At 42.5% G+C, this 26,732-nt stretch overlaps 1 protein-coding gene across 2 annotated transcripts in view; it reads right to left on the reverse strand.

Moving 5' to 3' along the window:
• KIRREL1 (kirre like nephrin family adhesion molecule 1) overlaps positions 1-26,732 on the reverse strand; it is a 459,284-nt gene that overhangs the window by 144,237 nt on the left and 288,315 nt on the right. For both annotated transcript variants that reach the window (XM_078670245.1, XM_078670244.1), the window contains exon 2: positions 9,014-9,163. In XM_078670245.1, the coding sequence (XP_078526371.1) occupies positions 9,014-9,163 (150 nt within the window). The remainder of the gene's footprint in view (positions 1-9,013; positions 9,164-26,732) is intronic.

Below are 26,732 nucleotides of genomic sequence, written 5' to 3' on the forward strand. Positions count from 1 at the left end.
CCTGCAGGATAAAAGTTGGTGATCGAGTTCGTGTAAAAATGGGTGGTTTGTTCCACAAAAATGTGTCTAGATGGTCTGATCCTATCAAAGTTATCGAAATTTTTAGCAAGGCTGTCAGAGTCGAAGGGGGGAAAATATGGAATTTAAGAAGGATTTCTCTATGCAAACCCTTGGTTACCCCTCCTCAGAAATCTACTCTTCCAGAGAAGTTTGTTCCAGACAGATTTGTTTCAGACAGGGTTAACTCAGACAAACTTGTATCAGACTATAATTTGGATGGTTTCTCCAGTATGCATGAAGTTTATGACAACTTAGGAAAGGTGATTGTAAATAATTCTGATGTTGTGATTAACCCTGATGTGCAACCTGTTCCTTGTGTCACTATAGACAACCAATCAAATGTAGAGTGTGAAGACATTCAATTAAGATGCGTCCCTTCAAAACTTAAAGATTACATTAGAACTTGACTTCTTTTTGTATTATCTTGTTCCTATTGGGATTTTTTTTTTTTTTTTTTTTGTTTTGTTTTTTTGTTGTTTTTTTTTAAAGGGGGGGAGGTGTGTGGTATTCCATTACCTATGTCATCTGGAATCTTCCCATGTCACTCAGTAGAGTGTTAGGACTTTAGAATGTTTTCCCTTAACTAGAGTCAGTTACAGCTTTACTGAGGATGAAGACATCTCTTGCTACCTGTGGTTGTATAAGCTGTCCTCTATGAATAAACCTGCTTGAACCTACTTCCTGTGTAGACTGCCTTACTACAATAGAGATGATCCCAACAGTGTGTGGCATCTGACTGGCTAGGGGGGAGACGGTAGGGTACACTATATTTGACAGGAAGTCAGTCATAAGTCTGGTAGCAGTGTTTTAAGCGAGATGAACAAGGTGGTGTGTCTAAAAGGTGTGGCCAAGTGGTGTAACTAATAGATTTTTAATAATAACGTAGTCTAAAACACGTGATTCAGAACAGTGGTCCTCAACCTTTTGACTTCTGTGGAGCCCCACCTAATCATTACTGAAATCTGTGGACCATCACTGAGTCATTACTGGAAGCAGCAAAACTCAGCTTCAACAATTTCGATGATTTGAACCTCAAAACAATACAGAAAAATACATACACATCCATCAAACAAATATACAAATGGTCTAATAGTTGATTTAATTCACAAATATGATAAAAATGTACATTTTCATTTTAATGGGAAGGTTGAGGCTTTTCTGAATTGATCAGAGACCACCCATCATCTCAGAGGCGTAGCTAGGCCTGTGACGGCCCCTGCATTTACCGCCCGCGACAGCCTGATTGAAGAGCGGGGGTCGGGGGAGGGTGTTATTGCCGATTCTTGCGGCCCCGACGGCTGCAGGTAAGAGCAGGGGGAGGGGACTCGCTGCCCCCAAAACTCGTGCCACCTGGGACGGAGGGCCTCCACCGCCCCCCCTAGCTATACCACTGCATCATCTGTACTATATTCTGCTTAGTGCATTTGCACTTTACCCACGAATGGATCTAAGGACACAACTTAATTTTTAGCCTCCAATTTCAAATTCGAAAACGTTTGCTGAACATTTTCACATTTTTTGATCGTACATTTTGCTCAATATTGTTCACATTTCTAAGCACTCATGCATCCCTTAAGGACCACAGAGTAATAACCACTGATCTACAATCCTGGGCCTGACAGTGTGCACTACCTTGCTCAGTATTGGAGCGCCTCTATATATGTCTTCTGTTAGTGCATCCAAAAACAAACAACGAAAACGTACACCTCAATCAAGCCAGACTAATTCGTTTTATCAATGCTTGTTTGTACTGATTTTAATGTTAAGAAATGAAAAACAACTCTCAATCTTTCCTTTGCATCACTTTTCACTGTAGTTCATCTGTCTTTTCACTCTCTCTCCTGTATTTCGTCTCCTCCACGTCACCACCGCTCTCACAAAAAATGCATTATTTTTGGCGCTGTCAGTTATTCAGCATTAATTCACCTCCCTCACACATTTTCCTCTAGAATCATAATTGCAATTACCATATAAGGGACCTTAGTTCTGCGCACACTGCAGAGAGGCCAAGGACTGGATGAGCATATAGTCAGAACACAATTACGACACCGTAACAGGCACAGTCGGAAAATCACACTGCCTTCAGCCTCGGCTCCAGAGCGCTCATTCGTGCCCAGTCACGAACACCCATTCACACCTAGAACTCAAGACACCTGGAGGCCACTCAGCTTGCAGTATGGTCTCTGCAAGACATTGTGTAAAAAAAAAAAAAACTACAGAAACATCTTTGAAAATAAAACACACCTAGGAAATAAGGACACATACCAAGCCCCTCTCCTTTTTTATTCACATATACCATGCAGCATGAAGTAAAACCTGTAATGTGACTTGGCATCGCGGACATGAGCTACCTAAAGGGTTTCTTGCGCATTCTGTTGAGAAACAGATCAGTTGCTTTTACTTGTAAAGTTAAGTATTTAAAGGGTCCATTAAGGATCAGTTTCAATGCTTGTTTTTAGGTCTAGCCTGGGCAGCGCATGTATTGATCTGCAAGCCATGCTGTACTGGAGTATGTACTTGAAGCCCCGCCCACTCTCCGTTCAGCTTTGTCATTGGCTTGTGTCATTGTCCTTCGTAAATGCTGGCTTCTGATTCCTTATTAGGCTTGTTAGTCCCTCCTTAGTACCGCCTTGTCTTCATTTGTAATCTCCCATGAGGACTGGCCCTTTTACTTCGGTTTTTACACAGTACTTCTTTTGTCGGTAAGCACTATTTTCTTTAATGAGTTTCTCTTACTGCAGGAGGGCAGATCAGACTCTTGTCCACAGTTGTGACCACCGGCTTGTTTATTCAACTTGTAAGAAACGGGGAGGTCATCAGGGGCCAAGGGAGACAGAAGGGGGCAACTCAAAAATGCCGTCAAGCATTTGGAATGCAACAGGTCTCGCATTTGCGAATGTTTAAGCTATTGCATTGGAAATGACAATGCATTTTATTTAGGTTTTAAAAATCAAAGCATAAATAAAAGGCATTTACAATGCCAATAGCTCAAGCTCACATATACCATGCAACATGAAGTCAAAACCTTTAATGTGACTTGGGTTCACTGAAACAAGCTACCTAAAGGGTTCTTGCGCCTCCTGTCGAGAAACAGATCAATTGCCTTTACTTGTAAAGTTAATTGCTTAACGCCTTAGCTGCGGCCGTTATTTCGGCGCAGTGCTGGGCGTTCCAAAGAGTGGGCGGGGCCGCGTCGGCCGTTGAACGTTCGCAGCACCAGCCAGGTAGTGCTCCGAACGTTCAGCGGCCGACGGCAGCAGTAATGGGGTTAAAGGGTCCAGGAATGATCCGTTTCAATGTCTGTTTTTAAATACTACTGGTGCTCTGTCAGGCCCCGCCCCACTTAAAGCCCTGCCTGGTAAGTCATGACGTTCCCCATTCAGTGACAGGGTTCTGTAATGGGACTCTCCCTGTAGGCTCCTACACTTCTGCACCTCTTCGGTGGCCTGCAACTGCCCCGTTCTTAACTCTCCTACTACACCCATCTCCTTGCGGTCTACTACGTCACTTAAGTAGGGCAGTATTGCCCTGTCAATATGTCAGCAAGCTATGTTATTTAGACTGAACATGGAGGAGAGCTGGTGTGAGGAATGTGGCAGAGGCATACCCACATGGGAGGAGGAAAGCCTGAAGCACAGTGCACCGGACAGGATTGCAGAGATGGGGTAAAGTCAGCTGCACAGCACCAGCGAGGCCTACTGACACGGCCACCATTCTTGCCACTAGCATTAGAACCATCGGCGCTATGCAGAGTACTCGACACAAAAGTAGGACTAGCATGGAAAGCAGTGATGATAGTGCTCAGTGATGGAGAGGGCACTTGCTATTCCCCAACTGTAAAGCACTAACCTACACAAAAAAGGTCTCCATAGTCGCACGTGCATAGTGCTGCCATTATTCCAGCAGGCAATACTTTTAAAATGGCAGAAGGAATTTGAGAGGAGGACTGAAATAGGATCCCACCCCAGAGGTCAATCTCAGATCAGTGGAAACTGAAGAAGCAAGTTGCATGACCCCGTTTCTTGAATTTTATGGAATTTTTGGAAAAAAAACGGTTTAAAGGGCTAATGACTTAAAATTAAACAAACCAAGGGCATTAAACAGTTTTTGTTATGGTCGTGTTAATTGACACCTGTGTGTCAGGACTGCCTAGGTGAGACCTCTGAACCTGTTACAAGCACAGTGCAAATGAATGACAGAGCTGTAATTCAAACAGAACAGCTTACCCTGAAATCATGTGTAGCTCTTTTATCTCTATTTTAAGGGTTAAAGCTGGATACAATGGAGCAGAATCTATCATCCTAGAAAATAGTGCAGACTATCTCAGGATATATGGTAAGTAACCTGCGGCAGCGCGTACATTAGAAAAGACATCTTCACTGGTCGTATATCTTTATGCGATAAAAAGAGAAATGCAACATAAAGCATACACAGGCACTAAATCAAACACCTTTAGTGCTGTAAAAGTCCCTCAGATCTCTGAGCTGTATTATCAGTTCAGCATCTGGGGCCCCCCTGGCATTCTTCCTTCTAGGGCAGAGCAGTGAGCCGTGCTAATGCTCTTTGAAGTCAGCACACCACGAAGAAGTCGTCTTAAGCAGAATTTAAGTGAATCATTCGATCATGTGTCACTCTACGCAACTGACCATTTGATGGTCCCTTTGACCTGATGGGGCGGATAGAACTCTGACCACCGGAATCGGACAAGAATGCTTGATGGTTGTATAACAGAGCTACACATGGCTAAACCACGCGTGGCTCTAAAAGGCAGCCCTAACAATGAATATGTCAAAACAACGCATTCCTTTACCACGCATGTCTTTACCACACAATTTCGTGGCAAAGGGATACCCCAGCCTCTTCGTCCTGAGCCCTAAAACCCTGACCTCTGAACTATACACAACCCAATTTCCCCTGAGCCCTAAAAACTACCCAAACTCTAACCTACCCTGACCCCTTTGCCTTGAGCCCTAAAACATGAACCCCTGCCCTGTAAACAACCCCAACCCCACCAAGCCCTAACAAGCATTGGAAATGCAATAGGTCTCGCAGCATTAGAGTTAGTGCTTTTAGAATTGTTTATGGGTTTTTGTGTAAATCTTTAGCATTTTTGTTTCCTGTAGCCAATGCTAAAGAATTAAAAAAAAAAGCCATAAACATTTCTAAAAGCTCTAACTCAAATGCTCCGAGACCTATTGCACTGTGTGAGGGTGAGGGGTTGAGGGTGAGTGAGGGTGAGACGGAAAGTTGTGGAAAAAGTCGAAAAAGAGAAGACACTGGGCATAGAGAAATCACGGGTAGTCTAGAGGCTACCATCATGAGCCTGTGAAGAAAGTCTTACAAATGTACAGATGTACACGTGCGACAAACATTAGTTAACAATATTTAAATTGCTAACAAACATAAAACCAGAACAGAAAGTAAATATTTTGCACACAAAAAAAAGATTTGGAATGAGGAGGCACAATATGGTAAGATGTGTGTGAGGACAACATTTCTGATTGAAATATGACGGCTCCTAAACGAATGAACACATATTCTGGGAGCCGCAGATCTGAAGGTGAGCCTGTCCAGTGAAGACGTGAACGGAATAGGAACCTGTCAAAAAATTTCTGACCAGCCTTTTTTTTTGGGGAGGTTTTTTGTTTTCTTTTTAATAATTTACAGAAGAGATGCCTGTCATCCAATGAGAACGGTCGGTGCTCGTCTAAAACCCCCGCTTCTTTCTTAGTCAGTCAGTTCAGTGGCGTTTTATGTGGCGAAACGAACATGTGATGCATATGTGAGAGCCCTACGCCGTTTCATTTACCGTCCAGAATCCAACACAAAGAAAGCGTTATTTTTTTATTTTTAATTACATAACACGATTGTATTTACTCTTTTACACTTTATGTAATTTTAGGGGGTGGCGTAGCTACTTGCCTCTCTATCGCTTTCTAAGGTTTCGCGCTTGTCGCCGGTTTTCAGAGATCAGTGATTTATTTCCATGTTCGGTCGCCGCCGCTGTCTGGAGGGCTGTGAAGAGGCAGGGAGGGCTGGCGTCTGCCGCCGTGGGGTGGGGGATGGGCGACGGCGCGCCAGAAGGTGGCAGTAGTGCAGCGCGGTTGGAAGCACTGCCTTCCTTCCCCCTCCCCTGGCAATAAGTCATGTAAGGTTGCTGTGCTGGTTTCCTGGACGAGCTTTCAGAGAGCTGCAGCTTGCAGGAAAGCGCTTATGGCAGAGTCCCGGTAATCCTATCCGAGCCGCACAGTAATTTGAGCACTGTATCCCTCATACAAGTTGCAGAGTGCTATCAGGAAAAATAGCAACAACTCACGATCACGCGCGCCTGGTTTTTTGTGTGTTTCCCAGTAATATTGTCTTTTATTTGCTACCGCTAACATTTTGTTTGCTTTCTAGCGGCAGGCAGGCAGGGGAGGAGAGGAGGAGGGGGGAGGAGAGTAGGGGAGGCACGGCCTAGCGGCCGTGCAATCAAGTAGTGAGGGGGCGGAGCTGGGGGAGGGTGCGAGAGAGAGTAGGCAAGGCTAGCGGCAGGCAGGCAGGGGAGGAGAGGAGGAGGGGGGAGGAGAGTAGGGGAGGCACGGCCTAGCGGCCGTGCAATCAAGTAGTGAGGGGGCGGAGCTGGGGGAGGCTGTGGAAGAGAGTAGGCAAGGCGACACGGCGGGAGGGGGCGGAGCGGGTAAACAAAGACGGACATGCACGCGCCCGTGACTTTTAAGGTCAATGCGCATGCGCATAAGCTTAATGCGCATGCGCATTGACCTTAAAAGTCACGGGCACTGCAAGGAATCGCCACGATTCCTTGCAGTGTGGATAAAGAGTGGATGAGCCCCTATAGTCTCGCTTGCTCGATGCGCATGCGCATCGACAGGCGAGACCTAAAAACTACCCCCAACCTCAAACCCATCCCCAGCCCCTCTTACCTGCCTGTGTTGAGCTTTCTGTTTCTACGCTTCCTGTTCTTGCCCATCCGGACATCTACACCATGCACTGCCTTAACCACGCATTTGCGTGGTTAAGGCAAGCGTGGTTGCGCTTGTGGGGCAACTGCAACGTGAGGCTCTGCCCACATTGTAAAGGCCATTTCCGATGCTTGCTATGCAGGAGCGAGAAACCTGCAACACCAAGAAAGCCCCCAATGGGGCACAGACTACACAAAGTAGAACATCAGCAGAGAAGGACAACCCACTATTGACTTAGAGATCCATCAAGATGCTGAAAGTGATGATGCTGGACACATGGAAACCGAACATACTAGGACACAACATGAAAGGGTATTTGACATGGGCTCTGCAAATTCTTTCCAGGGCCAGTCATACACCTTAAAAGGCCAAACAAACTGAAATTCATAACGAATAGTGGAGTCCACCATGAATAATTAGGTGATCAGCATGTTTCAATGTAAGTCACCAAATTAGAAAAATCATGTGACCAATTCATGTGATTATGAGAATTTTGAAAGATGGAGCCCTGGTTGAAGAAAATTAGTCTATCATATGGATGGAGAGCAAAATGGAAAGCAGAGGTTCCCGGAGGTTCCTAAGAAATAGGATGTGCCTAGGGAAACATCATTGAGAACCATGTTGAGCTCATATAATAAAAATGATTTGGACCTCAGGGTGGAAAGGTAGGAGTGAAGAGGGAAGCACCTTCCGAAATACCAAATTGCTACTCTCCACCCCTTTCTTGAAAAACTTGGGAAATGTTTAACTTTCTCCACAATATTCCAGGGCTAGAGGTAGAATAGTAAATTTGTCTCCTGCAATGATTTTGGAACATTAATTATGCCCCGATATTCTAGGAATGGTGTTACACAAATAAATTTGTCTTCCCAGCATCCGCAAAACCCTCTACTGCCATGAAAGCGCAGTTCAGGGCAAGAAACTCAACCGTGCAAACAGACAATGTTGAGATTGTCAAGGGAGTGGTAGCAAGAATCCATATTTGCAAATATGTGACAGAAATATTCCTACAAGGGTTTCCCATCACAGCACCCACAAACTTGTCAGTCTCCCAATAAAGTTCTCAACAAGCAGTTGCAAATTCATTTTGCATAACATCCTGCTACCCTCCCACACATGCAATATGAGCTTCAATTAATTCCACCTCTTAAGCTTGCTTCATCCCATTACCTTCTTCTACCAAATGGACCTCCCTCTTCTCTTGTTCTGCAGGTCTTCTGGTACCTAATGCTACTCTCCATCAAGCAGCTATCCCACTCACACTTGAAAGCTTTCCTCAGGCGCCATGTTTTCTCCAAAGCCATCCACCTTTATCAGCACACACCTCCAATTTCACCACACTACTACTTCCTCCAATCACCTCTTGGCAGGTCATGTGCATCGACCCGAACAATTAATTATTCCATCAGATCCCTACCTTGGGTTGGGTCTTGGTAGTATTTGCTGTAATATATATATATATATATATATATATATATATATATATATATATATATATATATATATATATATATATATATATATATGGCGAGGGTCTGAATGCAAATTAAATGTGAATTAATTAAATGGCAATACTATGTGGGGCATCTTAAGGTGATACATTGTACCAATTTACAAAGGACACAATTGGCAGGAATGTCATGTTGACCTGTGATCACACAACAACAAATGTAATTCATGGGCGACGAAGAGGAATATAGAATAAAGCTGGCACTTAGAAAATTGGGTATTCAGTTTGACAAAAATTAATTCATCCGCAGATCTTCCAAGATTGCCAGTTCACTTTTGTGGAGCCGGCTACACTATGATTGACCCTGTATCACCACAGCCACAAAATCCCTCACCCGATTATTCAATTGACAACTCAATTACTCAAACAATGCAAATTATGCATGTGTGTTATTTTGCACGCCTTGATATACAGCTCAGAATCAATTACATTTTGGCATCAACCCAATAAATATATATTTGATGAAGTAGAGATATCTTACCTTTCAAACCCTGTCCTATACCAAGGGCTAGTCCATCTTTGGTCCATTGCACAATTCCAGAGTAATTCAGTACCACGCAGGGTAGAACCACTTTCTGCCCAGCCACCACCGTCTGATCTTTCGGTTCCTGCACAAACCGGGAGTAGACAGCTGAGGAGAGAGAAAAAATACAAAACATGAAATGATGGGCAAGGGACAGAACATTATTTGATTGCATTGTTTGGGGGATAATGGTGCAAGTGGTTGCAGCAAAGCATAGTTCATTCCATGATACAGCATATTTACCCGGCTAGTCTTCACATTTGTTACATTCAACTGATTGCACTATTCCTCTGTTTTGAAACCACCCTGTTTTAGTGCCATTCCGAAGACCTCATCAGTAACGATAATGACAATCCATATCTGCAATAGCTTCCCGTCCACATCAGCAACACACACTTTATATCCACATTCCTGATTTCTGTCAACATTAGGGGAATGTCCTCTCCCCAGTGCAGATCAGCATGAGTGTGTTCTTGCCCACTGGAGCCAAACTGCACCCGACTGAGGAGCCCCAACTGGGGCAAAACCAGTCTTGGGTTGCTCGTGTTCCACTTCAGAGAAGAACTGACTTGGCAGTTTGAGCTGGACTGTTCCTACTGAAGCAGGATCATGGCTGATTTGCATATGTCTGGGTCTAATTGGAGGTGGCAGGGTGGGTAAAAAAAATAATGGACTAGAATGCAGCCCCCAGTAATTGCCAGTGGCTGAGACTAATTCAAGCATCCCGTCCATCACTTTTTGTTTACTTCTTGTCTACATTAGAGCAAGGGCCTCTGCAGCCGAATGAGAATGTGCATTATCAGCACCAGTCAACCATTCCCATTGCCCAGGCCACACAGTCTAGGTCATGCCTGTCTGCAGTACAGCCCTGTGCCTACAGTTAACAATAACTGCACAAGTGCACTTCAGCATGCGCAAGTGTGTCTGTCCATCACTTTCCAGCAAGTCATGAGTCTAAAAAGGATGTATGATGTTACAACGCATGCTTTTACCACGCATGCTGTTACAACGCGGTTTTTACAACGTAAACCTTTACAACGCATAGCGCTTTGGGGTGCTGGATAGTGAATAGTTTAATTTACTATTCCAACTCCAGTCCCCGTGGACACTAGGGAAGGTGTTGGATAGTAAATTAAATCTAATCCCTATCCTAGAGCGCCCCCCAGCACAATGCGTTGTAATGGTTTTCGTTGTAAAACCTGCATTGTAAAAGCACTGCGTTGTAAAAGTTTTGTTGTAAAGGATGTTTCCCGTCTAAAAATCATAATGGACTGGTAGTAAAATGGGTATTTGCTGATCTGTTTTACAGGCGCTACAGGAATATGATTTATATTCATTTCTATTTTCAAGCTCCCATGCAGCAGGAGGAATGGGAGCATGAAACCTACACAAATATAATAAGAAACCTGAAAATCTAGTTTAAATCTCTTCTTTAATTAAGGATCCAACCTTAAATGAGATTCTGTAAAATCAATAGTATAAAATAGCCAAATTATTTGGTAAACCACTTGGCTACCTTCGGAGTTTACTTCATCCTTGATTCTTCAGTATGTTCCCCAAGATGAGCTCTGGAAACTAAACCTACTGGATCAAAGGGGTGAGAAGGTCATGTGCTTTAGCATGCTAGATTGTATCCACAAAGGTACAATGCAGCAAGATCTCTTAACCGCATGCGCGCTGAGGCTATTTTCGCGCTACGCAGCTTTTTTCAAAAAGCCGCATTAGATGACGAGCTCAGCTCGTCATCAGCGTGCGAGCGGCGCAACTGATGATGAGCTGAGCTCGTCATCAGCGCCGAAGGGGTTAAAAGAGGCACTGCATTGTTAAACAGACTCAAATGGGAGCCCTGCACTGACGTTCAGCCTCAAATGAGGAATTCCATCTGTGAAATGGTTTACGGCAAAAAAATATATATAGAAAAAACTGAAAGAAAATGGAATGGGTAGAAAAAAAGAGGCAAACTAAGTGCCCAGGGATGGCAGTGGAGCTGCTGCTCTCATGAGCCATCTTCATCAATCTCACTGAGCGACTTTCAGCCTGGGAGGACCTAATTGATGGCGCATTACTTTCGGTGTGCGGTATGGATACCTGTCCACTGGGAACTGGCCTGTGGGTATCTGCTCATTTCACACAGGTCACCCACAGAAAAGGCATCAGGTGGCGAATTCATTAGTTACAATGACACGCCATGAATCATTATATGTCGGGCAGACACCGTACAGGTCTCGGCTGCTGAGCCAATCATAGTTCCAGGACTTGTGGTCTGGAAGTAATGGAATGGTACTTAAAATATGAAGTTACCCAGTGTTACTGCTGCTAGTATGCAAGACGCCTTTGAGATAAGGTAATGTTGCAGGCAGTGCTGAGCTTTGTGGCGGGTATTATCAAGAAATACCATTGTTTGAGATTCCCGTGGTTGTCCAATGGTCTAGATATTTTTTAATTTTGGGTCCTCTGGGAAGGAGGAACACATCTCTATAATCCAGAGTAAACTGGTAGTTAGGTTTGATTTACAATAAAATGAGGCATTTGACACCAGGATGGTGATCCCGCTGACTGGGTAATATCACAGTCGAACTCAGGGGAGGATCCGAATCCCTGAAGCATGTATACCTCTGAACACAGATGGTCGCACCATAAGGCACGGCCCCATTCTTAGGACATTTAAAACATTTTTTTGTGTGATTTTTTAAAAATATAAATGGGTCAATTTCTCTCTTGCACGGTCTTAAAAAAAAAATTGAATATAGGTCATGCTACTTGACAAAAGTACAATCAAGAACAATGACTTGGTGGATCTATTTCAACATTTTGATAAAGTAAGAGCCTTTTAATGAATCCACATATTCAAAGATTAGGACTCTAAGCATCTTGCGAGTTTAATTCATGTACTAAGAGGTAAAGGTAGCTTCTGCCGCTTACTTCTATATCAAGGAAAGTCGCATCACTTCAGGGCAGTGTGATCATTCAATATTAAGATGAATAAAATGCCTCAATATGCCAAGAAGAATGGCTTGTAATTGCCAGAGTAATGTCAAATGAGCGAAGTCTGAATGATGATGATGGAAGCAGCCAAGACGGTGACAAATGAGTCTCCAGCTGAGTGCAAGAATGCAGCGTTCCACAAACCCTTCTATCAATCAGCCTATAAATAAATCTATCAATCATGCTTTTGAAAAGAACTCCATCCTGCTTGGAATGGATTTGATCCATCAGTGTTGACGGATATCAAAGAATTGAATACATAATACGGGTAAAATACTGATAGTTCTGAACAGGTTAGTCAATCTGTGAGACATGATCATATTACAAAAAAAAATTTAACTAGTAAGTCTCACCACCATATTGGAGAATAGAACACCGATAGGAGAATTGTAAAGTAACTTTAGATCGAAGCAGCACGCGTTCCGCATTCTCGACTCCGCCCATTCAAAAGAGCCACACCATACGAGGTGCGGGAGTTGCTTGGCCTCAGTTGGGTAGCTTTCTTATCCCTTGCGGTAGTCAATAGTAGTGACAGGGCTAGCACTCACATCTATTCCTTGCAAATAGAATCAGTTTGGAGGGTGATGAAGTGCTTGGAATTTTGCGCCATTGGGGGTGACATAATGCTGGCAGAATACAGTTTTGTCTCAGTCTCTCCACTTGTAATGTGTGATAAGTTACTGTTTGCAAACCTCTGAACTTTACCCAAGGATGGCCCATAGAAGTAGAGGTAAGGTGGTGGTCAGCTAGAAACATCTGGGACAGTAGTAAAACACAATGCATGTGGATCATTAGAACATGTTGGAACATATTAAAAGCCAGCATCCTAGTTATTAGAACCAATAAGCATAACTATACCCAAACAAGGCATGTAATATTGAGTCTTTTGACAGCAGTGCAATAACTTTGGGTAAAAAGGAGATTCTTGAGGCAAGTGCGCCATGGTCCATATTTCCGTCTAGTTTGTTCTAGCATTCCATGCACTTTTGAACAGGAATAATATATGCATTATTCGGACTTCCAACTTTTATTCCTAAGTTCACATGCAATCAAAATGCATCTGAAATAGAAATAGTGTTTCTCATCCAAGCAGAAAAAAAGCAGAAGGTTGGCCGGCTCGGTTTTCTAAATACAATGTTAGACCGGTCTCAAAATGGCTGTCACCTCAGCTTTGATCAAACCTTGCACTTTGGATACCCGCCAAAATATCCTATAGGAAATGATTCCTAATTGAAAAAAACAGACATAGCTGCTATCAGGGGAGTCGTTTACTTTAATAGGTTTCATGTTTTGTAATGGTGACACTTTCCCTTTAACAACCTCTCCAGGAACCAAGGATTTATATCTAGAAATAAAGGCTGGATCTCTGCATTAATTTAATTGCGCATGCAGGAAAGTAGAAGATCAGTTCCCAGGAGTGACATTTCCCTATGTTGGCAACCCCATCACCTGAGTGGGGTCCTGAGAGGTGTCTCCCCGGGCAGGCCCAACCACCGGGTCACGGCGTAGGCCAACCAGTGCCATTCATCTGTGAACTTGCTCGTTTCCAAGATCCTGGTCTCGACGGCGGCACAGAGACGCCAAAGCTCTAGTTGAAAGGGAGCGCGCAGCTTCCGCCCGATTCCCCGCTGACAAAGACAAGCTTAGACACCAGACTGCAACGGTGGCCAGGAGGAATTTTATTAGTGAGAGCTCCAGGGAGAGCAATTGCTTTTAATTGTGGGTCTGAATGGATCGGGCTTTTATCCCAGTCAATCACGTTATTCCTCTCCCCACGTCACTCAGCACTGTCGACAAATGATCAATAAAGGTAATGGCGCCAAAAATTGACGGTTGATCCAGTCACGCAAGTTCAGCAAATAAGAAAAAAATAATAAAATGGCAGCCTGAGGATACCAAATTATGGACTAGGATGCGAATCTCTCAGTGCTGTGTGGTTCCCAACTGTCAAGCCGCGCCTGGGGAAATCAACAAATTCAATTCCTTGCTAAGCAAATGGCTTCAACCTGGCACTGGAAACATATTAGTAGTGGCAGCAGCAGCAAGAGGCGGCATTACGTAAAAAAAATACAAGAATTGGCATTGCAGCAGCTCTCTGGCACCTTTGATTTTTAATTTGCATTTTTAAAGAGATAAGGTGGGGGATGAAGGAGCGGTGGAGGGGACAGAAGAAGGGGACTTAATAAGAGTTAATGAGCCTGGCAAGTTCCTATTCACCTCGGAGGGATGACAAGTCTGTATCCCACTGGGGCAAGTACATAGTTTTTGCAGATGTTCAATGCTGGTGAAAATAAACAACACAAGTGAAATGCTGGAAGCGACAAGAAATGACACTTGTGGTTCGCCCTGGGTCGCATGAGGAATTAGACATGCCGGAAAGGATTGAGACCGCAGTATTGGTTCTTAAGCAAATGTCAACTGATTTCCATCTTCAGGGAAAAGGCCTGGAGACTGCTGTTTGAAGCTAGTTTCAAGTCCTTAGATACAAAGAGGCCACTCCCATTACCTCCCAGATGCCCCAGCACAGTCCCAGCTCCCCTCTCTGACCAAATCCTAGGGATCACACAGATATGCGAAAAGTACACCAACAAAGTTTTCTGCAAAGCCTACTTTTATTGTAAACCAAACCCAACTACTAGTTTACTCTTGTAGAGGTGTATCCCTCCTTATCAGAGGACCAAAAACGAAAAAAAAAAAAAAGATCTAGACCATTGGAGAAACAAGGGAATCTGAGCAATGCAATTTCCTTTTAATACCATCCACAAAGCTTAGCCTTGCTTGCGACGTTACCTTATCTCACAGGTGTCACACATGCTAGAAGCCAGTAACACTTAGTAGCTTCATATTTTAATTCCGCTTTGATGGATACTTCAACTACGCCCACTTCTACTTTACTGCATGTTGAGTCAAGTAATCGTCTTTTTTTTCTCCTTTTTTCCCCCCGGAGTTTTATATAGCGCGAACTTGAACCCAAGGTATCAGGTATCCAGAGCGCTTTACATGCGCACCAGTTGCGTTACATAAGGACACATTCGTTTTTGTTAGGCACGGGGATATTAAAGGATTTGCCCCAAATCACAGGATGTTCAGCGTTGTTGCCAAGACTTGAACCCGGTTCCACAGATTTGAAGTCGACCGCCCTTGCCATTAGGTCACATCCTCACCTCTCCCCAACCCAATACAACAATAATCTAGCTACAAGTTAAAAAAGAACTCACAATCTGGACTATAATAGCATTAAGTTTTATTTATTTATTTTATGCTATTGACAGCACTACAAGAAGGTCTTACAAAAGAGTTAAGAAACAAACTCTAACCTGTCTCTGTGTAAATGTAGGGCTAAATTATCAATAGTATATATAGTTTTAAAAACCCTGAGAGCGTTTATTAGACTGGCTCCTGATTTAAAATGAATTTCCATTGGCCTTAAATGACAAGAAGGACCAATAGTCAACTAACCATAAAAGAAGACCATACCTGTTTTTAATTCGTCTGTCCTGAGGAAGGTGTTACATCACTACAAAAGCACCAAAACACGTCGACTAAGGACTTTTTATGTATTATGTTTTTAATTGATTGTATTTTTCAGGTTTATCTACTAAATTGTGATCTAAGTTAAGTTTTGATGAAAGCATTAGGATCAGTGACTCTGAGATAGTAACCGTAAATTGGAATTGTTAGATAGACTTTTTTTACATGTACCAGAGCACGTGATCTTGATTACAATACATAATGAATGCTTGATCAGTTTATGTTTTTAACTGAAAAAGAAAATGTTTTTAAGGTAAATAAAATCTGAGAAACAAATAGCAATTACTCGTGTTGTGTAGTACTAATCACCTGTGTCATAATCTTGATATAAAAGTTAATCATGGTTTGAGTGTAGGCCTTTTGGTGACCCATCAGAAGCATAACAGCACAGAAAGGACATTTTCTTGTTTATATTGTTGATACTCGGTCCTTTCTGGTTTCTGGGAAACTCTCTTATTTTTAAGATAAATTATCAATAGAACTTAAATATAGGTGGAACTTACACACTTGAAAAAATGCAACTGATTAACGTAGCCTTGAGGGACCCGCACTGAAGTCCTGGTGAACCCACCCTTTACATATAGGGCAGGGAAACAATAACTAGTCAAGTCCCATTTTACAGGTCTGCTGATATTTCCTTGTTGGGGTCCTTTACTCATCACGAAATAAGAGAACATAGATCTTCCTTTCAAGACTTTACCGTTATTCGCGATTAACACTACAATACTTGCACGACCTTCCATAAGCCGACACCTCCTCCTTGGCACGTGTTATGGGGAGTGGACTCAGAACCCCTCCTCCCCCAGAGAAATCTGTTTGAATGCATATTCCTACCTTGATGGGGAAAGTATATGGGAACAGGGCATATTGTTAGTTTGTAAGTACCTGCTATAAGTGTAATTCACTGAAACGCTCTTCCTTCTCTGTGCTCTTTTACAGTATGCTAATTTCCTTTAAAAGAAGGGCAATCACTCTGTAGCCCCATAGTTTACATCTTTCAGTCAGAACGTATACTTATTCTGTTGGTGTGAATGGATCCCTGCTAACTCATGAGTGGACTCTTCCATACAGACTTAAGAGACAGTTGAAGTCCATCCCAGCTCATCTGGGTGAAATTAAAATCATTCGATGGCGGATCTGTAGTTTATATCTTGGGTCTCCCCATACTTTCAATTTTTTGGCCTGTCCATCTCTGATCCTGTCCCAATTGGCTACATTACATTTATCTGATGCTCAAAGCTGACCACTCTATTCCTGGTTTGGCTCACCTCAGCAAAACTTTGTGTCCCTTCTGAAGCCAAATATTATTAGGATCTGCTTCGGAATCTGCCTTGTAGTGCTTTCTCAAGTACAGCCCCTTCTTTATTACTGAGCAGGTGTATTCAAATGCCCGAAGTATACCTAGTGTTTCAGCAAACAAATGATGGACAGAATGCTGACCATGCAAACATTCTCCCCCAGTCAAAAGATCTGGTTTAAATCCATTGTTCTTTTGCCCACTACGCCACCCCAGTTTGGACCCAGCCATATGCAAATCAGACTTGACTCTGTGCCGCATGGGGTGGCATGGTAGCAAAAGATCAATGGATTTAACCCAGATCTCTTGACTGGGGGTGAATGTATGATTTATTCAGCATTCTGTCCATCAGTTGTTTGCGTAGCACTTTTCATCCTAAGTGGGATGGGTATGCCCAGACGTGGGTCCCTTGGTCACTGTGCCACTGGATTCAAGCTAGCCTGGTTGATGAAGGGTAATACCCAGAAACCAGTCCCAGGATGCGTGTTTCCGGTCCAGGGAGGACCTGGCTTGGCAGTTCGGTCTGGACTGTTCCCGTGAGGCACAGGGTCAAGACTGATTTGCATATGGCTGGGTCTAAACTGGGGTGGAATGGCGAGCAAAAGAACTACGGATTTAACCCAGATCTCTTGACTGGGGGGTGAATGTATGATTTATTCAGCATTCTGTCCATCATTTGTTTGTGTAGCACGAATTATAACGAAATCATTTAGGCCGAGCGAACCCACACATTAAGGACTTGGCAAACATTTTTCAATGTATTCATTATCATTCTTTCCATTCAGAGAACAAAAAACGTAGTCCAACGAGGATTGTCTAGGCAGATCCCGGTGTCAGTACTGCACCATTAATTGCCATAGTTTAGAGAACTCTGAAGATCTGATGGGATGTATGACATTACAACGCATACTTTTACAATGCATACCTTTACAATGCATACCTTTACAACGCCTTTTTTACAACGCAACATCCATTACAACGCATTCCATTACAACGCATGCCATTACGACAAAATTTTAAAAACTACATTTACAACGTATTCCATTACAACGCATACTACCTTTACAATGCATACCATTACAACGCATAACATTACATTGCATGTTTGGCAAGTATTGGATAGTGTAGGGGTAAAAATTACTATTCTAACTCCAGGGGGTGCAACCGTAGGGTAAGTGTTGGATAGTGTAGGGGTAAAAATTACTATTCTAACTCCAGGGGGTGCAACAGTAGGGTAAGTGTTGGATGGTAATGTTATGCATTGTAATGGTATGCGTTGTAATGACATGCGTTGTAATGACATGCGTTGTAGTGGTATGCGTTGCAGTGTCACGCGTTGTAATGGCATGCGTTGTAATGGATGTTGCGTTGTAAAAGTTTCGTTGTAATGGTAGTGCGTTGTAAAAGTTCTGTTGTAAAGGTTGTTTCCCGATCTGATGGCAAATTGAACATACTTTTAAAAGGGAACATGACTGCAAGACATTAGCTATGAAACGTTAGGATGTTATAGGCCAGTAGGGCCAATCTCAACAAGAGTTGAAACTTCAGATGAGTGGAAAATGTTTCAATTGACCAAGAAACCGAATCTTCACAAGAGCATGCAACAATACAACTTCCTTTGCAAAGCCTAAAGGTGATTCCACATTGCAAACAATATTTTTTTCTGCAAGAGTAGTTTGATAGTGCACTTTTTTTCCATTAACATTTTCAAAGAAGAAACCCTCTTATTTTTGCATGCAGCAAACCAAGATGGAAGTGCCAGTCTTATCCGAGAGAATGCTTCCTACGGAGAGACAAGCCTGAGAATGCGGTAGCCGCCTGCCTGAAATTTAGCCTGGTTGCAAGGGCTCCCTCTTCTCTGGGTCCAGACGCTCTTAGAGCAGCAGGTCATTGCCCAATATCGCAATTTACATTTGGTACTTTAGAAAAATCCTATTAGAAAATGTAATAGGTTTATATAGTCATTGTTTAATTAAGCATACAATTCGAATTCGTTATTACAAGGATTTATTATTCCAATTTGTTTTTACAGTGTACAATGATTACATGAAAATTCATCAAGAAACCCACTGAAATCAATAAGCCTGTTCATCGAGCAAAAGGCCGTACAGAAGCAGCATGGGGCACAGGTTGAACATACCCAAAGTCAATAATAAATATCCCAAATCAGTAAAACAATCCTGCTTGATACAAGTAGGAGCTACAGGGCCGGCCTTAGGCATGTGCAAGCTGTGCACCTGCACAGGGCCGCCAAACCCCAGGGGCCGCCACGCCAATATATATCCTTAGATACATATTTGCATGGCGGCCCCTGGCAGGGATTTGGCGGCCTCGGGGCCCCCTACCTACGCTCCCTGCCCAGGGCTGCCATGAGCCTAGAGCCGCCCCTGGGAGCTACTCTTCATATAAATAATCCTATCGGATGTGATTGGGAACTCCTCCTCTATCAAAAAGGTCATTTTCTGTCTAAAATTAACTTTTCGCTCTGCTAATATCAAAATGTTTGGATTTAAATATCAGGATCTGGACAAGTGATTCTCAGATATTAGTACATATATTACATATGGTACATCAAACACATGTTTTTTCTAATAAAAGCTGTAAAAGTTGAGTCAACCATTTTGATAATTCATATATTGTTTAAGATTCATACTTTACAGGCTCAATCACAAGTACCCCCCCCCAAAACACACACACACACACACACAAAATTGTATGTATTGTATTGTATGTTGCTCTTATATAGCGCAAACTGCCACCCTACGGGTATCCGGGTGCTTTTAGAGAAAACCTAATCAGATGGAAACGGCAGATAGCAGGGCTGAATAGTGGGCACCGGAATCTCAGATTTTGGCAAATAGCCAGGTCTTTAGGCTCCTTCTGAAACCTATCAGGGAGTCGGCTTGCCTGATGTTCTGGGGGAGCTCATTCCACAGCCGGGACGCTACTGTGCAGAAAGCCCTGCCTCCCATCCTGGCTCTCTTGAATCTGGTGGTTGTTGCTAGACTCAGACTGGAAGAGCGAAGAAGCCTAGTGGGCTTGTACCATGTAAATCTTTCCTACATTGGTAGGGGGCCCATACTGTGCAATGCTCTATAGACGATGCACAGTGATTTAAATGTGACTCTGTCCCTTACGGGCAACCAGTGGAGATCTCTCAAAGCCATTGTGGTCGAGGAACTGCGTGGTCTGTTAAATGCCAGCTTGGCTGCCAGAGACTGTACTCTCTGCAGCCCCTGCAAGATATATGAAGGGGCACCTAAATATAGGGAATTGCAGTAATCCAGTCTGCACAAGATTATAGTCCTTACCACCAGGGGCCTGGCCTCATCGGGTAGAAGAGGGAGAATCTGTCCGAGTGCTTTTAGCAAACCGAAGCAGACGTTGATGGTTTTGTTAGTTTGCGATACCATTTGAAGATTTTCATCAAACAGTACAAATGACTTGCTTTCAAAACTCAAACTTGAAATTCCTAGGCTAGTGCACACAGTCAACATTGGCTTGCAGAGAAGAAGCATCTCCAAACTCTCTACAACCAAAATGATCCTTCATGTTAAAGATTCTACATAACTGTCTGTTTACACTTCAAAACAACAACAATGCAGAATCTTTTTTAGAGGGATGGCTTTATGTCTGGATTCATTAAACCAAGTCTGAACTGCCTAAACATCAATATCTGTTGTATTTACAAAGGAAGTTTGGCAAACTATGTTCAATGGAAAGTTGTAGAGTTGGCTTTAGAAAGTTATTCTGTATTACGACTAAAGACGTTATACTAACGAAAGGGTAATTGAAGCTACATTTGGGTAAAATGGGATAGACCTGGTTGAGAAGAAAAGTTTCCGTTCCAAGAGCATTTCCTAATCAAGGGGCAGCGTGCTTCTTGCAGAATCATATGAATCTTTTGGCATACTTCTTCTAGCTTACCAATAACACAACTTAAGTACATACATCAATTTGACTTATGAAGAAAAATAAACCCTACTGGAACTAGTAAGGTCTCATTTAAATATGCTTGGCCATGTCTGTCTACTACCCTGAGCTGGCTAGGCCACACACACTAGCCAACCAACATTCTCAGTTACATGAACAGCCATGATGCATCATTATGCAAAGGTCTGGTACATCATGAAATGAGACTACTTAATACACAGGTTTGGAAAGAGTCACCCAAGAATAAAAATGTAAAAAACAGAAAGGAGACTCCATTTAGATTTTTTTGGGGGTAAATGTGGGCTTTCAAATAGACCTTTTCCCACCCAACTCGGATTCCTGCACATCATCATCTATCGTTATATCAATCACAGAAATTTTAAATACATAAAAAAGCACAGATTAAGATGAATATAAAGGTAAAAATCAAGGTTAAAAGGAGACAATTCTTCCAAAAATACAGGTTAAACATTGAATAAAAGAAATTCATACAATATATTAGAGCGTTTGATCCATAATGAAGTCCAGTGACATTGTCAAAGGCAATTAGACCACGATGAAATACAGCAGGACTAATCTAAAATTCCCCATCAAAACATGGCACCCAGTGCTGGAGGGGATAGTGCAACATACAAAAATATGTTACTGAAATACCAGTGCGGGTAAGTCACGCTGGCCCGCTTTAAAGTCACTGCAAGCCAGCCAGCCAGCCTGCCTGCCCATTCCGGCGCAACGCGGCTGCCTGCACAGCCCATGATTGCTTTTTATGTAATACAATAAAATCAATAAATAAAATGTTTTAAAGAAAGGCCCCAGGGGCTCAGTACTTAAAAGGGTAAAGCTTTTGCAGACTATCGTTAAGACAAGCGAAGTAGAATTGCGACGTGATTTATTCCCTTTTACCAGAGGCAGGCCAAATGTGTGCAACCATATTTTCAGAAGCTATTATTTTGATGTAGATTGGCTAAATTCCATATCAGTTTCATTAATAGTGCTGTTCAACCTGTTTAAATGGATATAAACTGCTATTGCAACAATTTCCCATTACTTGTTCTTCCTAAAGTGGTTAGGTTTTTTCATTCTCCGCGCGCAGCAGACCTGCTGGCCATGGAGGGCATAGCCAATACAAAGCATTTGGAAAAGTGTTTGAAAACGACATGCCACCAACATTGATCAAAATTATGTGTGTTGCATCTTTACACTGGTTCCTCCTTCCTTTGATATTGATCAGTGTTTCCATTAGTCAACCCCTAATTTATTTCTGTATCATATCCCAGTTATAGGAGGTGAGTGGTTTCAACACCTTCAGCTTAGCTTTTCACCTCAGGCCAATTTAGTCTCTCACAGTTCGGCAGAAGATAAGCTGTGTTCCAAGTAGTCCAAGTAATAGCACTAACACAATCGGTCATTGAGGGCACAGCGGCAATATTTACTGACTGTTTCTTTCCCTTAGGGTCAGATAGACTTTTTTTGGTACTTTATGAGCATATTTTCTCTGTATCAGATTGGCCTTTGCTATCGCCAACGGTGCCTTCAAGAACCTCAAAATGGTTGATTTTGCGGAGGAACACACAGCGGGTGATTTGACGTAGGTTATTATTTTTTTTTTTAAGTTCAAAAAAGACTTTATTAGCCAAAATGCAAGGTATCAATTAACAATATACGCAAAATTGAGGGATAAATGAAAAGGAGAGGAGGGGAGAATAAGAACAATCAGAAAGTAGGTTATTTTTTTGTTGTCCTAACTAGCCTACAGTTTTCAGAGGGGGGATGGTATTGTTAATCGATGAACAGACAAGGAATTCCAGGAATAAACGTGGTGGTCTTTGCAGCCATGAAGCAAACAACATCTACAAGGGCAAGTCAGTGTTTTTAGTTTAATCTAGAATCCTCCTTTGTGCCCAAGCGCATTAGATGAATTTTTATTTTGCTTATGAAATGCAAAATATCACTTGACGGCACCCAGGGACGAGAGCCAAACTTCACGAAGAACCAATACAATCACAAAAAACAAACCAGATAGGTCTTAAGTTAACAGAACACGCTTTTTTTAGGTTTTTTTTTCCGAAGCATGTATAATCTTGAAGATGAGCAAGTAGAGCAATCTATAGCATAGGTCCTAAGACCATGAATGGTCTTCCTCCACAGTGGGCTTTGCTGTGACGCTGAGGCTCCTGCAGGAGACACCTTCATGAGGCATTGTCTCATGTACACTTCGGAGGGTGCGGATGGAGGCTACGAGAAGGCATGCCTCGAAAGAGCCTGCTTGACTATATGATTGTATTTGAGCAACTTGCAAGCTTCACTGAACATTCCCTCCAACATTTGGTCTCAGGATATGATTGACATCTCTAATAGCCTATGCCAAAGACCAACACTCTACTGCATTGTTCATGCTGAGCCTTAATGTCCCCAAAAGACACATTTCCAGCCCATTGTTCTTAGAAAAGTGTTAAAAGTTCCACTATTCTTCTCACTCTATGGTATTGAGCAAAGTTGGGGTCCACCGAGACTGTATTCATTTGGTGTGGATCGGACACCCTGGCAAAGGGAATTGTCACCCTGCAGTGGATGAAAGCACTTCAGGGAAACATTTCATTCCCTGGACAAGCTTTTGTCTAAGTTTACTAGTCTTCTCTTTTCTACATAAAAATGGGTATGGTATAAAAATAAAAAAATCAAGGTGTCGCCATCTTCTAAAGAAGCAGAGCCATCATTCATTGCATTCCTCAGCTGAAACCCTTTCAGTCTGTTAGCATGGACCACGGACACCTAATATATGGACCTTTTATCATATGATCCCTTTGTCACCTCTGGCAATTCATTCAAGCCTTCCGTTATTCATCACATCACGGACACCTTTTTTACCCTGGTTGAAATATGAACTTGTAATAGATGTTCCCAAAATCCCAGCTAGGACAAGGCGCAAGTGCACCAGGCACAATGCAAAAAGGTGCCCTTTACCAACAATGGACTTGTGATTGGGGTCCGTGGGTGCGCACATCCCTGCGGTGGTATAATGAATCATTTAATATGTTGAAGCTATCGCCACAGGCGCCAGACAGAAAATTACCTGGGAGCAGCGAGTGAGATTCTGAGCTACACATTCTAAAAGGGAATGTAACAAACTACAGGTACTAAAAGAAACAAGTACCTTAACATGTCTAGACTTGTATATGTCATAATACATATTTTAAAATCAAGTCCAGCTTGGCCATAGGATTAGAAAGGGACTGTTTTGTCCCAAGGACCCCAATCTACAGAAGAGTGGGCATTCATTTGCCACTGAGCTAAGGAACACTTTTTTGTTTTGGGAGTTGATCATTTAATTGTCCAATAATTATATGCCAACTAGGCTGAGAGGCACTCTAGCTCTTGAGAGGTACAGGAGTGACCAGAGCTCATGTGATTACCTCATAGAAAATATAATGAGAATGTCTTGGATGGAACCCCCACTGCCATCATGAAAATTACACCTGTAGCAATGACAGCCACCACCACAGTAGAGATATGGGCAGCAGCAACCACAGCAATGACACAGCTTCCATCCAAGCTGTAAACACAGCTTCCACCACATTTGTAACCACAAACAATAACCAAGAGGTGCCACGTTGGCATGGATATCAGCAGAGACATCAGCAGTCACAACAGAAAAGACCAAAGCGGCAGCTGCAGCCTTAATCACAGTAAGGAGCAATGCAGAAGCAACCGCGGCCACAAAAGCAGCACCACCATGTAACCACTGCTTTTATGACAGCAGGGACCACAGTATCAACCACAATTCCTAGCAACAAGAGCGGTCACAATAGCAGTGAGTATCAGAGTGACCAGCAACATAACCACAGCTGCCATCATGGCAGGGATACCAAAAACAATAGCTATCAGCAAGTAACCACATCTGTGACAACAGCGGAGACAACATCTGATACAAGAGCAGAGGCCATAGCAGGGACAAATGCCACCGTAGCAGAAACCAAAACAGCACCAATGCTTGCCATATACACAGCCACAACAGCAAAGCCTACCCCGGTGCCGGCAGAAACAGCTGCCAACACAGCAGAAACCACAGCAGCGACCATGACTAATAGCATGAACCAAAACTGCAGCAGTAACCACACCTCCTATAACAGGATATAAATAGTACCATACCTATTTTATCTACAAGTGCTTCATTACTGAAATATAGGGGAAAAGATACATTTGGAAAAAAGTTATACAAATACACAAATAAATTAGCTTCAAGCACAATGTAACTTGAAAGTCTGAGTTTATACAATGCAACTTTAAATCTCAATCTAGTATCTTCCTTACACAAGTATACCTTTCTATGTAGTCATGTATCTATGCATGTAGTATTTATTAATGGAACTTATGACCGAGCGTTCTCCGGGGCAGCTCCTAGAATCTGGAACGCTCTCCCCCCTAACATTAGAAGAATCCCATCCATTGCGGTATTCAAAAAGGAAGCAAAATCGTTCTATAAGAGGAAATATCTCCCTTAATTTTATACAGTATAGCCATTGTCTACGAACTCTCATGGCTGTTTCCTTGCTACCTCTAGTGGTTCATTAACCCCTTGTGGGTTTGTATATATGTTTTTTTAAGCTTAATGTTTAGATCTAGTCATGGTAAAATAACTGGTGACTTGGTAACTTATAAGGCTTTGTTCGTGGAAATGCAACTGTAAAATGCTCTGATACCCTACGATGGGTCATGTTCGCGCTATAGAAAACACTAAATAAATAAATAAAATACAGTAGAAGAAAGAAAAGAAAACCTCTCACTCTCTCCAATTCACTACTTTGTCTCACCCTATACCTCTCTCAATATGTCCTCCACCTCCACTCTCGGACTCATCCCAAACCTCATTCAACTACTATGATCTCCAAAATAACCAATCCTAGACTCTTCGCACCTCCATCCTTTCTGCCTCACCCCAACTCCATTTTACTACTATGATTTGCCAAACAACCCTTTCTAAATTCTTCCCTCATGTATCCCTCCTTTGACTCGTCCCAAACCTCATCTTGTTACTATGATACCCAAATAACACTTTCTAGACTCTTCCATCTTCTATCCCTCCATTATCCTATTCAATCTAACTAAGAAGCTCACATGTGCACCTCTCAAATGAACTCATATTTCTCTATACTAATTGATAACTAATGCTTTTGGGTTCCGGTGTGGCATGCTACTTGCTGAAAAGCACTTCGACAATAATAGCTTCTACAAAAGCAGAGTCTGCAGCAGCAACGAGAGGAGCCACAATTATAGCCAAAATAGCTGCAACCACGCCGAATGTAGTCGCATACAAAAACTCCAACAATAGTTGAACGCACTTTTGGGTTAGTAGTAACAAAAGCTTCCGCCACAGCTGTAACTAATTCAGTTACTAAATTAGTGACCATGCAAGTCCTTGTGATGTCATTGGGTTAGCTACAGAGTAGAAAATATCAGCACATAGGGGATTTGTAGGGTAATTTGAATTGGACAATAGACCACTCCTCTAAGTTTTCTGGACATATTTATTTTTGTATACTAAGTCTACAGTCTGCAATGAATGAGAACATGCTGTGTGGTGCATAATGCATTCTGCGCACAGCCCACAAATCCATAAGACTGAAAAAAGACCCCCAACTGGTTATCAGCCTCATATTAAACACAAAATGTCCTGGAATGGAACTGCATCCATATTTGTGGACTCAGTCCAAAGATAAGAGGTAAGGCGAAGTAATAAGATTTACTCCTTTCACAAATGCCCTCTAGAATAAAAAGAACTGCACAAAATTAGATTGCAGCCATCCTCTGCCATAGCTTTCCTGATTCAGTGGTGGAAACGTAAAATGCCTGCTATGAGCCCTTGCGATTTCAAACACTTACCTTCCATTCAGTGTTTGACAACTGCTATTTTAAGACCAAATCCAACCCTCA

This window comes from Lissotriton helveticus, chromosome 12, assembly GCF_964261635.1.
Source record: "Lissotriton helveticus chromosome 12, aLisHel1.1, whole genome shotgun sequence".
NCBI classification, from domain to species: Eukaryota; Metazoa; Chordata; class Amphibia; order Caudata; family Salamandridae; genus Lissotriton; species Lissotriton helveticus.